We start from the raw sequence: 16,824 nt of genomic DNA, 5'->3' as shown, positions 1-16,824 counted from the left end.
GTATGTGTGCGTATCTGTGTGTGTGAATTTGGGTCTGTGTGTGTGCGTGTCTGTGTGTGTGTGTGTGTTTGTGCATGCATGTGTGTGTGTGTGTCCCTGTGTGTCTCCCTGTGTCTGTGTGTGTGTGTGTCTGTGTGTCTCCCTGTCTGTGTGTGTGTCTGTGTGTGTGTGTGTCTGTGTGGGTCCCTGTGTGTCTCCCTGCGCGCGCGGTGTGTGTGTGTCTGTGTGTGTGTTCCTGTGTGTCTCCTCCTGTGTGTGTGTGTTCCTGTGTGTCTCCCTGTGTGTGTGTGTGTGTGTGTGTGTGTGTCTGCGTGGGTCCCTGTGTGTCTCCCTGCGCGTGTGTGTGTGTCTGTGTGTCTCCCTGTCTGTCTGTGTGTGTGTTCCTGTGTGTCTCCCTGTCTGTGTGTGTGTGTGTGTGTCTGTGCCTGATGGAGGGGAGGTGGGGACTCTGAACTGGATGCCAACTCAATCACAAGCTGCTTACTGGAGGGTAGGACCCAGGCAGGAGCGATTCCCTCGCAGACCATCGGAGCAGAAGTCGGGCATTGAGAGGAGAAATTCCCCCTCATCTCAGTCGTGAATTGACGCCCCTTTATACTGAGCCTGTGCCCCTCTGGTCCTAGACTCCCCCATGAGGGGAAACATCCTCTCAGCCTTGACCCGGTCAAGCCCCCTTCCAAATCCTGCATGGTTCAATGAGATCCCCTCTCCTCCTCCTCAACTCCAGGGAGTAGAGTCCCAATCTGGTTAACCTTATACTCAGAAAGACCATCCCTCCCTTTGAGCTGGAATTTTGTTTTGGGGTTTGGGGTTGGGAAGGGTGCTCTGAAAGTGCAGCATCTGCGAAGCCTCAGGAAGTGACCCAACTCCCAGTCCCCTCCGGCACGCGCGCACAGATTCCCGAGATTCCAGACATTCCGCGCATCCTTATCCATATTCCTCCGGATTTTAGAAACCCCTGAGATCGCCCCTCAAGTTCCAGTGGGAAAAGGTCCCAGTCCTTTCAGTCTGTTTGTACCCTCCTATTCCCGACAACACCGTGATAAATCTTTACTGAGCCCTTTCCAGTTTCACCAGAGATGGACACATTACTTGAGAAGAAGCCTCACTAACGTGCTGTATGATCTCAATGTGAGTCCCAACTCCGACACTCAAAGCCGCCTTCCCCACCCTGTGTATACAAATTTAAAACAATGATGAACCTGAACCCCTGGGACTCTCTGTTCCACAGCACCTCCCAGGGCCTTGCCATGAACTGTAATAAGTCCTGTCCTTGTTTGTATCAAAGTGCGATACCTTGCATTTATCCAAAGGAAGATCCCCCTGCCTCTCCTCAGCCCACTAACCCAATTGAACCCTTTGTAATCTTAGATAGGCTGCTTCCCTTCCTCCACTCCCCTCCCTCTCACTTCCCCAAACCGATAACTGCCCTGTCGTTCCGCAGAATGCCCTTTGGAGCGGAAATGTAAACTCTGTTTCTCTCAGCCAGAACCGACTGACAACCAGGCTTTTATTTAAAGATTCCAGCACAGCCCTCTGGGCCGAATGGCCTGTCTCGCTGGTGTAGAATTCAATGTCACGGGTGCAGGCGGTCACTGAAGCTCCGAGGGTGACGTGGTTGTATCTGACCGAGTGATGCTGTGAGCCCAGTGCCCCCTCACTCTCCTCACTATCTGCTTCGAGGCTGGCTGGGGCATGGGGAGGAAGAGGAGGACGATCTCCTGCTAGCGAGCTGCAGATTTAAGTGGGGGACTGTCAATGGGTCAAGGGGTCAGTGCAGGGAGATTTAACTGGGGACTGTCAATGGGTCAGTGCGGGAAGATTTAACTGGTGGCTGTCAATGGGTCAAGGGTCAGTGCGGGGAGATATAAGTGGGGCCTGTCAATGGGTCAAGGGTCAGTGCAGGGAGATTTAAGTGGGGGACTGTCAATGGGTCAAGGGTCAGTGCGGGGGAGATTTAAGTGGGGACTGTCAATGGGTCAAGGGTCAGTTATGGGAGATTAAGTGGGGACTGTCAATGCGTCAAGGGTCACTGCTGGGAGATTTAACTGGGGGACTGTCAAAGGGTCAAGGGTCAGTGCAGGGAGATTTAAGTGGGGACTGTCAATGGGTCAAGGGTCAGTGCAGGGAGATTTAAGTGGGGACTGTCAATGGGTCAAGGGTCAGTGCGGGGAGATTTAACTGGGGCTGTCAATGAGTCAAGGGTCAGTGCGGGGAGATTTAACTGGGGACTGTCAATGGGTCAAGGGTCAGTGCAGGGAGATTTAACTGGGGGCTGTCAATGGTCAAGGGTCAGTGCAGGGTGATTTAACTGGCGGCTGTCAATGGGTCAAGGGTCAGTGCGGGGGAGATTTAAGTGGGGACTGTCAATGGGTCAAGGGTCAGTGCGGGGAGATTTAACTGGGGGCTGTCAATGGATCAGTGCGGGGAGATTTAAGTGGGGACTGTCAATGGGTCAAGGGTCAGTGCGGGGAGATTTAAGTGGGGACTGTCAATGGGTCAAGGGTCAGTGCGGGGAGATTTAAGTGGGGGCTGTCAATGGGTCAAGGGTCAGTGCGGGGAGATTTAACTGGGGGCTGTCAATGGGTCAAGGGTCAGTGCAGGGAGATTTAACTGGGGACTGTCAATGGGTCAGTGCGGGGAGATTTAACTGGGGACTGTCAATAGGTCAAGGGTCATTGCAGGGAGATTTATGTGGGGATTGTCAATGGGTCAAGGGTCAGTGCAGGGAGATTTAACTGGGTACGACGGTCAAGGGTCAGTGCGGGGAGATTTAACTGGGGGCTGTCAATGGGTTAAGGGTCAGTGCGGGGAGATTTAACTGGGGGCTGTCAATGGGTCAAGGGTCAGTGTGGGGGAGATTTAACTGGGGGCTGTCAAGGGGTCAAGGTTCAGTGGGGGGAGATTTAACTGGGGGCTGTCAATGGGTCAAGGGTCAGTGTGGGGAGATTTAACTGGGGACTGTCAATGGGTCAAGGGTCATTGCAGGGAGATTTAACTGGGGGCTGTCAATGGGTCAAGGGTCAGTGCGGGGAGATTTAACTGGGGGCTGTCAATGGGTCAAGGGTCAGTGCGGGGAGATTTAAGTGGGGACTGTCAATGGGTCAAGGGTCAGTGCGGGGAGATTTAACTGGGGGCTGTCAATGGGTCAGTGCGGGGAGATTTAACTGGGGGCTGTCAAAGTGTCAAGGGTCAGTGCGGGGAGATTTAAGTGGGGACTGTCAATGGGTCAAGGGTCAGTGCGGGGAGATTTAAGTGGGGACTGTCAATGGGTCAAGGGTCAGTGCGGGGAGATTTAAGTGGGGGGCTGTCAATGGGTCAAGGGTCAGTGCGGGGAGATTTAACTGGGGGCTGTCAATGGGTCAAGGGTCAGTGCAGGGAGATTTAACTGGGGACTGTCAATGGGTCAGTGCGGGGAGATTTAACTGGGGACTGTCAATAGGTCAAGGGTCATTGCAGGGAGATTTATGTGGGGACTGTCAATGGGTCAAGGGTCAGTGCAGGGAGATTTAACTGGGGACGGTCAAGGGTCAGTGCGGGGAGATTTAAGTGGGGACTGTCAATGGGTCAAGGGTCAGTGCGGGGAGATTTAAGTGGGGGCTGTCAATGGGTCAAGGGTCAGTGCGGGGGAGATTTAACTGGGGGCTGTCAATGGGTCAAGGGTCAGTGCAGGGAGATTTAACTGGGGACTGTCAATGGGTCAGTGCGGGGAGATTTAACTGGGGACTGTCAATAGGTCAAGGGTCATTGCAGGGAGATTTATGTGGGGATTGTCAATGGGTCAAGGGTCAGTGCAGGGAGATTTAACTGGGGACGGTCAAGGGTCAGTGCGGGGAGATTTAACTGGGGGCTGTCAATGGGTTAAGGGTCAGTGCGGGGAGATTTAACTGGGGGCTGTCAATGGGTCAAGGGTCAGTGTGGGGAGATTTAACTGGGGGCTGTCAAGGGGTCAAGGTTCAGTGGGGGGATATTTAACTGGGGGCTGTCAATGGGTCAAGGGTCAGTGTGGGGAGATTTAACTGGGGACTGTCAATGGGTCAAGGGTCATTGCAGGGAGATTTAACTGGGGGCTGTCAATGGGTCAAGGGTCAGTGCGGGGAGATTTAACTGGGGGGCTGTCAATGGGTCAAGGGTCAGTGCGGGGAGATTTAACTGGGGGCTGTCAATGGGTCAAGGGTCAGTGCAGGGTGATTTAACTGTAGGCTGTCAATGGGTCAAGGGTCAGTGCAGGGAGATTTAACTGGGGGACTGTTAATGGGTCAAGGGTCAGTGCGGGGAGATTTAACTGGGGGCTGTCAATGAGTCAAGGGTCAGTGCAGTGAGATTTAACTGGGGACTGTCAAAGGGTCAAGGGTCAGTGCAGGGCGATTTAACTGGGGGCTGTCAATGGGTCAAGGGTCAGTGCGGGGAGATTTAACTGGGGACTGTCAAAGGGTCAAGGGTCAGTGCGGGGAGATTTAACTGGGGACTGTCAATGGGTCAAGGGTCAGTGCTGGGCGATTTAACTGAGGACTGTCAATGGGTCAAGGGTCAGTGCGGGGAGATTTAACTGGGGGCTGTCAATGGGTCAAGGGTCAGTGCAGGGAGATTTATCTGGGGGCTCTCAATGGGTCAAGGGTCAGTGCAGGAAGATTTAACTGGGGGCTGTCAATGGGTCAAGGGTCAGTGCAGGGAGATTTAACTGGGGACTGTCAATGGGTCAGTGCGGGAAGATTTAACTGGTGGCTGTCAATGGGTCAAGGGTCAGTGGGGGGAGATTTAAGTGGGGCCGGTCAAGGGTCAGTGCGGGGAGATTTAAGTGGGGACTGTCAATGGGTCAAGGGTCACTGCTGGGAGATTTAAGTGGGGACTGTCAATGGGTCAAGGGTCAGTTTTGGGAGATTTAAGTGGGGACTGTCAATGGGTCAAGGGTCACTGCTGGGAGATTTAACTGGGGACTGTCAATGGGTCAAGGGTCTGTGCAGGGAGATTTAACTGGGGGCTGTCAATGGGTCAAGGGTCAGTGCAGGGTGATTTAACTGGCGGCTGTCAATGGTCAAGGGTCAGTGCGGGGAGATTTAAGTGGGGGACTGTCAATGGGTCAAGGGTCAGTTATGGGAGATTTAAGTGGGGACTGTCAATGAGTCAAGGGTCAGTGCGGGGAGATTTAACTGGGGACTGTCAATGGGTCAAGGGTCTGTGCAGGGAGATTTAACTGGGGGCTGTCAATGGGTCAAGGGTCAGTGCAGGATGATTTAACTGGCGGCTGTCAATGGGTCAAGGGTCAGTGCGGGGAGATTTAAGTGGGGACTGTCAATGGGTCAAGGGTCAGTGCGGGGAGATTTAACTGGGGACTATCAATGGGTCAGTGCGGGGAGATTTAACTGGGGGCTGTCAAAGGGTCAAGGGTTAGTGCGGGAGATTTAAGTGGGGACTGTCAATGGGTCAAGGGTCAGTGCGGGGAGATTTAAGTGGGGGCTGTCAATGGGTCAAGGGTCAGTGCGGGGAGATTTAACTGGGGGCTGTCAATGGGTCAAGGGTCAGTGCGGGGAGATTTAACTGGGGACTGTCAATGGGTCAGTGCGGGGAGATTTAACTGGGGACTGTCAATAGGTCAAGGGTCATTGCAGGGAGATTTATGTGGGGACTGTCAATGGGTCAAGGGTCAGTGCAGGGAGATTTAACTGGGGACGGTCAAGGGTCAGTGCGGGGAGATTTAACTGGGGGCTGTCAATGGGTTAAGGGTCAGTGCGGGGAGATTTAACTGGGGGCTGTCAATGGGTCAAGGGTCAGTGTGGGGAGATTTAACTGGGGGCTGTCAATAGGTCAAGGGTCAGTGGGGGGAGATTTAACTGGGGGCTGTCAATGGGTCAAGGGTCAGTGTGGGGAGATTTAACTGGGGGCTCTCAATGGGTCAAGGGTCATTGCAGGGAGATTTAACTGGGGGCTGTCAATTGGTCAAGGGTCAGTGCGGGGAGATTTAACTGGGGGCTGTCAATGGGTCAAGGGTCAGTGCTGGGAGATTTAACTGGGGGCTGTCAATGGGTCAAGGGTCATTGCGGGGAGATTTAACTGGGGACTGTCAATGGGTCAAGGGTCAGTGTGGGGAGATTTAACTGGGGACTGTCAATGGGTCAAGGGTCAGTGTGGGGAGATTTAACTGGGGGCTGTCAATGGGTCAAGGGTCAGTGCGGGGAGATTTAACTGGGGGCTGTTAATGGGTCAGTGCGGGGAGATTTAACTGGGGACTGACAATGGGTCAAGGGTCAGTGCGGGGAGATTTAACTGGGGGCTGTCAATGGGTCAAGGGTCATTGCAGGGAGATTTAACTGGGGACTGTTAATGGGTCAAGGGTCAGTGCGGGGAGATTTAACTGGGGGCTGTTAATGGGTCAGTGCGGGGAGATTTAACTGGGGACTGACAATGGGTCAAGGGTCAGTGCGGGGAGATTTAACTGGGGGCTGTCAATGGGTCAAGGGTCATTGCAGGGAGATTTAACTGGGGACTGTTAATGGGTCAAGGGTCAGTGCAGGGAGATTTAACTGGGGACTGTTAATGGGTCAAGGGTCAGTGCGGGGAGATTTAACTGGGGGCTGTCAATGGGTCAAGGGTCAGTGCAGGGAGATTGAACTGAGGGCTGTCAATGGGTCAAGGGTCAGTGCGGGGAGATTTTACTGGGGGCTGTCAATGGGTCAAGGATCAGTACAGGGAGATTTAACTGGGGGCTGTCAATGGGTCAAGGGTCAGTGCGGGGAGATTTAACTGGGGGCTGTCAATGGGTCAACGGTCAGTGCGGGGAGATTTAACTGGGGGCTGTCAATGGGTCAAGGGTCAGTACAAGGAGAATTAACTGGGGGCTGTCAATGGGTCAAGGGTCAGTGCGGAGAGATTTAACTGGGGGCTGTCAATGGGTCAAGGGTCAGTGCGGAGAGATTTAACTGGGGGCTGTCAATAGGTCACGGGTCAGTGCAGGGAGATTTAACTGGGGGCTGTCAATGGGTCAAGGGTCAGTGCGGGGAGATTTGCTCAGTGTTTGTTCTGTTGTTTCAGGTTGGAAACGTGGGACAGGCGAATTACACAGCGTCAAAAGCTGGTGTTGTAGCACTGACGAAGACCAGTGCGAAAGAACTGGCCAGGTATTTTCCTGTGTGTGTGTGTTACTGTGTGAACACTGTACGCTGTGATATTCTGTACGTGTGTGTGTCACTGTGTGAACACTGTACGCTGTGATATTCTGTACGTGTGTGTCACTGTGTGAACACTGTACGCTGTGATATTCTGTACGTGTGTGTGTTACTGTGTGAACACTGTACGCTGTGATATTCTGTACGTGTGTGTGTGTCGCTGTGTGAACACTGTACGCTGTGATATTCTGTACGTGTGTGTGTCGCTGTGTGAACACTGTACGCTGTGATATTCTGTACGTGTGTGTGTCACTGTGTGAACACTGTACGCTGTGATATTCTGTACGTGTGTGTGTTACTGTGTGAACACTGTACGCTGTGATATTCTGTACGTGTGTGTGTTACTGTGTGAACACTGTACGCTGTGATATTCTGTACGTGTGTGTGTTACTGTGTGAACACTGTACGCTAACACACACACGTACAGAATATCACAGCGTACAGTGTTCACACAGTAACACACACGTACAGAATATCACAGCGTACAGTGTTCACACAGTAACACACACACGTACAGAATATCACAGCGTACAGTGTTCACACAGTGACACACACACGTACAGAATATCACAGCGTACAGTGTTCACACAGCGACACACACACGTACAGAATATCACAGCGTACAGTGTTCACACAGCGACACACACACACGTACAGAATATCACAGCGTACAGTGTTCACACAGTAACACACACACGTACAGAATATCACAGCGTACAGTGTTCACACAGTAACACACACACGTACAGAATATCACAGCGTACAGTGTTCACACAGTAACACACACACGTACAGAATATTACAGCGTACAGTGTTCACACAGTGACACACACACGTACAGAATATCACAGCGTACAGTGTTCACACAGCGACACACACACGTACAGAATATCACAGCGTACAGTGTTCACACAGTAACACACACACGTACAGAATATCACAGCGTACAGTGTTCACACAGTGACACACACACGTACAGAATATCACAGCGTACAGTGTTCACACAGTAACACACACGTACAGAATATCACAGCGTACAGTGCTCACACAGTGACACACACACGTACAGAATATCACAGCGTACAGTGTTCACACAGTAACACACACACGTACAGAATATCACAGCGTACAGTGTTCACACAGTAACACACACACGTACAGAATATCACAGCGTACAGTGTTCACACAGTAACACACACACGTACAGAATATCACAGCGTACAGTGTTCACACAGTGACACACACACGTACAGAATATCACAGCGTACAGTGTTCACACAGTAACACACACACGTACAGAATATCACAGCGTACAGTGTTCACACAGTGACACACACACGTACAGAATATCACAGCGTACAGTGTTCACACAGTAGCACACACGTACAGAATATCACAGCGTACAGTGTTCACACAGTGACACACACGCGTACAGAATATCACAGCGTACAGTGTTCACACAGTAACACATACACGTACAGAATATCACAGCGCACAGTGTTCACACAGCGACACACACACACGTACAGAATATCACAGCGTACAGTGTTCACACAGTAACACACACACGTACAGAATATCACAGCGTACAGTGTTCACACAGTAACACACACACGTACAGAATATCACAGCGTACAGTGCTCACACAGTGACACACACACGTACAGAATATCACAGCGTACAGCGTTCACACAGTAACACACACACGTACAGAATATCACAGCGTACAGTGTTCACACAGTAACACACACACGTACAGAATATCACAGCGTACAGTGTTCACACAGTGACACACACACGTACAGAATATCACAGCGTACAGTGTTCACACAGTAGCACACACGTACAGAATATCACAGCGTACAGTGTTCACACAGTGACACACACGCGTACAGAATATCACAGCGTACAGTGTTCACACAGTGACACACACACGTACAGAATATCACAGCGTACAGTGTTCACACAGTAGCACACACGTACAGAATATCACAGCGTACAGTGTTCACACAGTAACACATACACGTACAGAATATCACAGCGTACAGTGTTCACACAGTAACACATACACGTACAGAATATCACAGCGTACAGTGTTCACACGGTAACACACACACGTACAGAATAGCACAGCGTACAGTGTTCACACAGTAACACACACACGTACAGAATATCACAGCGTACAGTGTTCACACGGTGACACACACACGTACAGAATATCACAGCGTACAGTGTTCACACAGTAACACACACACGTACAGAATATCACAGCGTACAGTGTTCACACAGTAACACACACACGTACAGAATATCACAGCGTACAGCGTTCACACAGTAACACACACACGTACAGAATATCACAGCGTACAGTGTTCACACAGTAACACACACACGTACAGAATATCACAGCGTACAGTGTTCACACAGTGACACACACACGTACAGAATATCACAGCGTACAGTGTTCACACAGTGTGATATTCTGTACGTGTGTGTGTCACTGTGTGAACACTGTACGCTGTGATATTCTGTACGTGTGTGTGTTACTGTGTGAACACTGTACGCTGTGATATTCTGTACGTGTGTGTGTCGCTGTGTGAACACTGTACGCTGTGATATTCTGTACGTGTGTGTGTCACTGTGTGAACACTGTACGCTGTGATATTCTGTACGTGTGTGTGTTACTGTGTGAACACTGTACGCTGTGATATTCTGTACGTGTGTGTGTCACTGTGTGAACACTGTACGCTGTGATATTCTGTACGTGTGTGTGTCACTGTGTGAACACTGTACGCTGTGATATTCTGTACGTGTGTGTGTTACTGTGTGAACACTGTACGCTTTGATATTCTGTACGTGTGTGCTACTGTGTGAACACTGTACGCTGTGATATTCTGTACGTGTGTGTGTTACTGTGTGAACACTGTACGCTGTGATATTCTGTACGTGTGTGTGTCACTGTGTGAACACTGTACGCTGTGATATTCTGTACGTGTGTGTGTCACTGTGTGAACACTGTACGCTGTGATATTCTGTATGTGTGTGTGTTACTGTGTGAACACTGTATGCTGTGATATTCTGTACGTGTGTGTGTTACTGTGTGAACACTGTACGCTGTGATATTCTGTACGTGTGTGTGTCACTGTGTGAACACTGTACGCTGTGATATTCTGTACGTGTATGTTTCACTGTGTGAACATTGTACGCTGTGATATTCTGTACGTGTGTGTGTTACTGTGTGAACACTGTACGCTGTGATATTCTGTACGTGTGTGTGTTACTGTGTGAACACTGTACGCTGTGATATTCTGTACGTGTATGTGTTACTGTGTGAACACTGTACGCTGTGATATTCTGTACGTGTGTGTGTTACTGTGTGAACACTGTACGCTGTGATATTCTGTACGTGTGTGTGTTACTGTGTGAACACTGTACCTGTGATATTCTGTACGTGTGTGTGTTACTGTGTGAACACTGTACGCTGTAATATTCTGTACGTGTATGTGTTACTGTGTGAACACTGTACGCTGTGATATTCTGTACGTGTGTGTGTTACTGTGTGAACACTGTACGCTGTAATATTCTGTACGTGTGTGTGTTACTGTGTGAACACTGTACGCTGTGATATTCTGTACGTGTGTGTGTCACTGTGTGAACACTGTACGCTGTGATATTCTGTACGTGTGTGTGTCACTGTGTGAACACTGTACGCTGTGATATTCTGTACGTGTGTGTGTCGCTGTGTGAACATTGTACGCTGTGATATTCTGTACGTGTGTGTGTCACTGTGTGAACGCTGTACGCTGTGATATTCTGTACGTGTGTGTGTCGCTGTGTGAACACTGTACGCTGTGATATTCTGTACGTGTGTGTGTCGCTGTGTGAACACTGTACGCTGTAATATTCTGTACGTGTATGTGTTACTGTGTGAACACTGTACACTGTGATATTCTGTACGTGTGTGTGTCACTGTGTGAACACTGTACGCTGTGATATACTGTACGTGTGTGTGTTACTGTGTGAACACTGTACGCTGTGATATTCTGTACGTGTGTGTGTTACTGTGTGAACACTGTACACTGTGATATTCTGTACGTGTGTGTGTCACTGTGTGAACACTGTACGCTGTGATATTCTGTACGTGTGTGTGTTACTGTGTGAACACTGTACGCTGTGATATTCTGTACGTGTGTGTGTTACTGTGTGAACACTGTACGCTGTGATATTCTGTACGTGTGTGTGTCGCTGTGTGAACACTGTACGCTGTGATATTCTGTACGTGTGTGTGTTACTGTGTGAACACTGTACGCTGTGATATTCTGTACGTGTGTGTGTCACTGTGTGAACACTGTACGCTGTGATATTCTGTACGTGTGTGTGTCACTGTGTGAACATTGTACGCTGTGATATTCTGTACGTGTGTGTGTTACTGTGTGAACACTGTACGCTGTGATATTCTGTACGTGTGTGTGTCACTGTGTGAACACTGTACGCTGTGATATTCTGTACGTGTGTGTGTTACTGTGTGAACACTGTACGCTGTGATATTCTGTACGTGTGTGTGTCGCTGTGTGAACACTGTACGCTGTGATATTCTGTACGTGTGTGTGTCACTGTGTGAACACTGTACGCTGTAATATTCTGTACGTGTGTGTGTTACTGTGTGAACACTGTGCGCTGTGATATTCTGTACGTGTGTGTGTCACCGTGTGAACACTGTACGCTGTGATATTCTGTACGTGTGTGTGTCACCGTGTGAACACTGTACGCTGTGATATTCTGTACGTGTGTGTGTTACTGTGTGAACACTGTACGCTGTGATATTCTGTACGTGTGTGTGTTACTGTGTGAACACTGTACGCTGTGATATTCTGTACGTGTGTGTGTTACTGTGTGAACACTGTACGCTGTGATATTCTGTACGTGTGTGTGTCACTGTGTGAGCACTGTACGCTGTGATATTCTGTACGTGTGTGTGTTACTGTGTGAACACTGTACGCTGTGATATTCTGTACGTGTGTGTGTTACTGTGTGAACACTGTACGCTGTGATATTCTGTACGTGTGTGTGTCACTGTGTGAACACTGTACGCTGTGATATTCTGTACGTGTGTGTGTCGCTGTGTGAACACTGTACGCTGTGATATTCTGTACGTGTGTGTGTCACTGTGTGAACACTGTACGCTGTGATATTCTGTACGTGTGTGTGTCACTGTGTGAGCACTGTACGCTGTGATATTCTGTACGTGTGTGTGTTACTGTGTGAACACTGTACGCTGTGATATTCTGTACGTGTGTTTGTCACTGTGTGAACACTGTACGCTGTGATATTCTGTACGTGTGTGTGTTACTGTGTGAACACTGTACGCTGTGATATTCTGTACGTGTGTGTGTCGCTGTGTGAACACTGTACGCTGTGATATTCTGTACGTGTGTGTGTCACTGTGTGAGCACTGTACGCTGTGATATTCTGTACGTGTGTGTGTTACTGTGTGAACACTGTACGCTGTGATATTCTGTACGGGTGTGTGTCACTGTGTGAACACTGTACGCTGTGATATTCTGTACGTGTGTGTGTTACTGTGTGAACACTGTACGCTGTGATATTCTGTACGTGTGTGTGTCACTGTGTGAACACTGTACGCTGTGATATTCTGTACGTGTGTGTGTTACTGTGTGAACACTGTACGCTGTGATATTCTGTACGTGTGTGTGTCACTGTGTGAACACTGTACGCTGTGATATTCTGTACGTGTATGTGTTACTGTGTGAACACTGTACGCTGTGATATTCTGTACGTGTATGTGTTACTGTGTGAACACTGTACGCTGTGATATTCTGTACGTGTGTGTGTCGCTGTGTGAACACTGTACGCTGTGATATTCTGTACGTGTATGTGTTACTGTGTGAACACTGTACGCTGTGATATTCTGTACGTGTGTGTGTCACTGTGTGAACACTGTACGCTGTGATATTCTGTACGTGTGTGTGTTACTGTGTGAACACTGTACGCTGTGATATTCTGTACGTGTGTGTGTTACTGTGTGAACACTGTACGCTGTGATATTCTGTACGTGTGTGTGTTACTGTGTGAACACTGTACGCTGTGATATTCTGTACGTGTGTGTGTCACTGTGTGAGCGCTGTACGCTGTGATATTCTGTACGTGTGTGTGTTACTGTGTGAACACTGTACGCTGTGATATTCTGTACGTGTGTGTGTCACTGTGTGAACATTGTACGCTGTGATATTCTGTACGTGTGTGTGTCGCTGTGTGAACACTGTACGCTGTGATATTCTGTACGTGTGTGTGTTACTGTGTGAACACTGTACGCTGTGATATTCTGTACGTGTGTGTGTCACTGTGTGAACACTGTACGCTGTGATATTCTGTACGTGTGTGTGTTACTGTGTGAACACTGTACGCTGTGATATTCTGTACGTGTGTGTGTCACTGTGTGAGCGCTGTACGCTGTGATATTCTGTACGTGTGTGTGTTACTGTGTGAACACTGTACGCTGTGATATTCTGTACGTGTGTGTGTTACTGTGTGAACACTGTACGCTGTGATATTCTGTACGTGTGTGTGTTACTGTGTCAACACTGTACGCTGTGATATTCTGTACGTGTGTGTGTCGCTGTGTGAACACTGTACGCTGTGATATTCTGTACGTGTGTGTGTCACTGTGTGAACACTGTACGCTGTGATATTCTGTACGTGTGTGTGTTACTGTGTGAACACTGTACGCTGTGATATTCTGTACGTGTGTGTGTTACTGTGTGAACACTGTACGCTGTGATATTCTGTACGTGTGTGTGTTACTGTGTGAACACTGTACGCTGTGATATTCTGTACGTGTGTGTGTTACTGTGTGAACACTGTGATATTCTGTACGTGTGTGTGTTACTGTGTGAACACTGTACGCTGTGATATTCTGTACGTGTGTGTGTTACTGTGTGAACACTGTACGCTGTGATATTCTGTACGTGTGTGTTACTGTGTGAACACTGTACGCTGTGATATTCTGTACGTGTATGTGTTACTGTGTGAACACTGTACGCTGTGATATTCTGTACGTGTGTGTGTTACTGTGTGAACACTGTACGCTGTGATATTCTGTACGTGTGTGTGTTACTGTGTGAACACTGTACGCTGTGATATTCTGTACGTGTGTGTGTTACTGTGTGAACACTGTACGCTGTGATATTCTGTACGTGTGTGTGTCACTGTGTGAACACTGTACGCTGTGATATTCTGTACGTGTGTGTGTTACTGTGTGAACACTGTACGCTGTGATATTCTGTACGTGTGTGTGTTACTGTGTGAACACTGTACGCTGTGATATTCTGTACGTGTGTGTGTCGCTGTGTGAACACTGTACGCTGTGATATTCTGTACGTGTGTGTGTTACTGTGTGAACACTGTACGCTGTGATATTCTGTACGTGTGTGTGTTACTGTGTGAACACTGTACGCTGTGATATTCTGTACGTGTGTGTGTCGCTGTGTGAACACTGTACGCTGTGATATTCTGTACGTGTGTGTGTTACTGTGTGAACACTGTACGCTGTGATATTCTGTACGTGTGTGTGTCACTGTGTGAACACTGTACGCTGTGATATTCTGTACGTGTGTGTGTTACTGTGTGAACACTGTGCGCTGTGATATTCTGTATGTGTGTGTGTCGCTGTGTGAACACTGTACGCTGTGATATTCTGTACGTGTGTGTGTCACCGTGTGAACACTGTACGCTGTGATATTCTGTACGTGTGTGTGTTACTGTGTGAACACTGTACGCTGTGATATTCTGTACGTGTGTGTGTGTCACTGTGTGAACACTGTACGCTGTGATATTCTGTACGTGTGTGTGTCACTGTGTGAACATTGTACGCTGTGATATTCTGTACGTGTGTGTGTTACTGTGTGAACACTGTACGCTGTGATATTCTGTACGTGTGTGTTACTGTGTGAACACTGTACGCTGTGATATTCTGTACGTGTGTGTGTTACTGTGTGAACACTGTACGCTGTGATATTCTGTACGTGTGTGTGTTACTGTGTGAACACTGTACGCTGTGATATTCTGTACGTGTGTGTGTGTCGCTGTGTGAACACTGTACGCTGTGATATTCTGTACGTGTGTGTGTTACTGTGTGAACACTGTACGCTGTGATATTCTGTACGTGTGTGTGTTACTGTGTGAACACTGTACGCTGTGATATTCTGTACGTGTGTGTGTCACTGTGTGAACACTGTACGCTGTGATATTCTGTACGTGTGTGTGTCGCTGTGTGAACACTGTACGCTGTGATATTCTGTACGTGTGTGTGTCACTGTGTGAACACTGTACGCTGTGATATTCTGTACGTGTGTGTGTCACTGTGTGAACACTGTACGCTGTGATATTCTGTACGTGTGTGTGTCACTGTGTGAACACTGTACGCTGTGATATTCTGTACGTGTGTGTGTCGCTGTGTGAACACTGTACGCTGTGATATTCTGTACGTGTGTGTGTTACTGTGTGAACACTGTACGCTGTGATATTCTGCACGTGTGTGTGTTACTGTGTGAACACTGTACGCTGTGATATTCTGTACGTGTGTGTGTTACTGTGTGAACACTGTACGCTGTGATATTCTGTACGTGTGTGTGTCACTGTGTGAACACTGTACGCTGTGATATTCTGTACGTGTATGTGTTACTGTGTGAACACTGTACGCTGTGATATTCTGTACGTGTGTGTGTTACTGTGTGAACACTGTACGCTGTGATATTCTGTACGTGTGTGTGTCACTGTGTGAACACTGTACGCTGTGATATTCTGTACGTGTGTGTGTCGCTGTGTGAACCCTGTACGCTGTGATATTCTGTACGTGTGTGTGTTACTGTGTGAACACTGTACGCTGTGATATTCTGTACGTGTGTGTGTTACTGTGTGAACACTGTACGCTGTGATATTCTGTACGTGTATGTGTTACTGTGTGAACACTGTACGCTGTGATATTCTGTACGTGTGTGTGTTACTGTGTGAACACTGTACGCTGTGATATTCTGTACGTGTGTGTGTTACTGTGTGAACACTGTACGCTGTGATATTCTGTACGTGTATGTGTTACTGTGTGAACACTGTACGCTGTGATATTCTGGACGTGTGTGTGTTACTGTGTGAACACTGTACGCTGTGATATTCTGTACGTGTGTGTGTTACTGTGTGAACACTGTACGCTGTGATATTCTGTACGTGTGTGTGTCACTGTGTGAACACTGTACGCTGTGATATTCTGTACGTGTGTGTGTTACTGTGTGAACACTGTACGCTGTGATATTCTGTACGTGTGTGTGTCACTGTGTGAACACTGTACGCTGTGATATTCTGTACGTGTGTGTGTTACTGTGTGAACACTGTACGCTGTGATATTCTGTACGTGTGTGTGTTACTGTGTGAACACTGTACGCTGTGATATTCTGTACGTGTGTGTGTTACTGTGTGAACACTGTACGCTGTGATATTCTGTACGTATGTGTGTCACTGTGTGAACACTGTACGCTGTGATATTCTGTACGTGTGTGTGTCACTGTGTGAACACTGTACGCTGTGATATTCTGTACGTGTGTGTGTCACTGTGTGAACAGTGTCCCTTCTGTATCCCTTGTGTTGGTCT

General features: G+C 48.4%; 1 protein-coding gene across 1 annotated transcript in view; it reads left to right on the top strand.

The window, feature by feature from the left end:
- Positions 1 to 16,824, top strand: part of LOC122547887 (uncharacterized) — a 79,537-nt gene that overhangs the window by 41,019 nt on the left and 21,694 nt on the right. The window contains exon 2 of the mRNA XM_087978992.1: positions 6,985 to 7,115. Coding sequence (XP_087835118.1) covers positions 6,985 to 7,115 — 131 coding nt within the window. The remainder of the gene's footprint in view (positions 1 to 6,984; positions 7,116 to 16,824) is intronic.

The sequence above is a fragment of the Chiloscyllium plagiosum genome, unplaced genomic scaffold, assembly GCF_037043375.1.
Source record: "Chiloscyllium plagiosum isolate Xiang-an unplaced genomic scaffold, Cpla_swu_hap1 HiC_scaffold_35, whole genome shotgun sequence".
NCBI lineage: Eukaryota > Metazoa > Chordata > Chondrichthyes > Orectolobiformes > Hemiscylliidae > Chiloscyllium > Chiloscyllium plagiosum.
The sequence above is the reverse complement of the archived record's forward strand: the minus strand, read 5'-3'. Positions and strand labels throughout refer to the sequence as shown.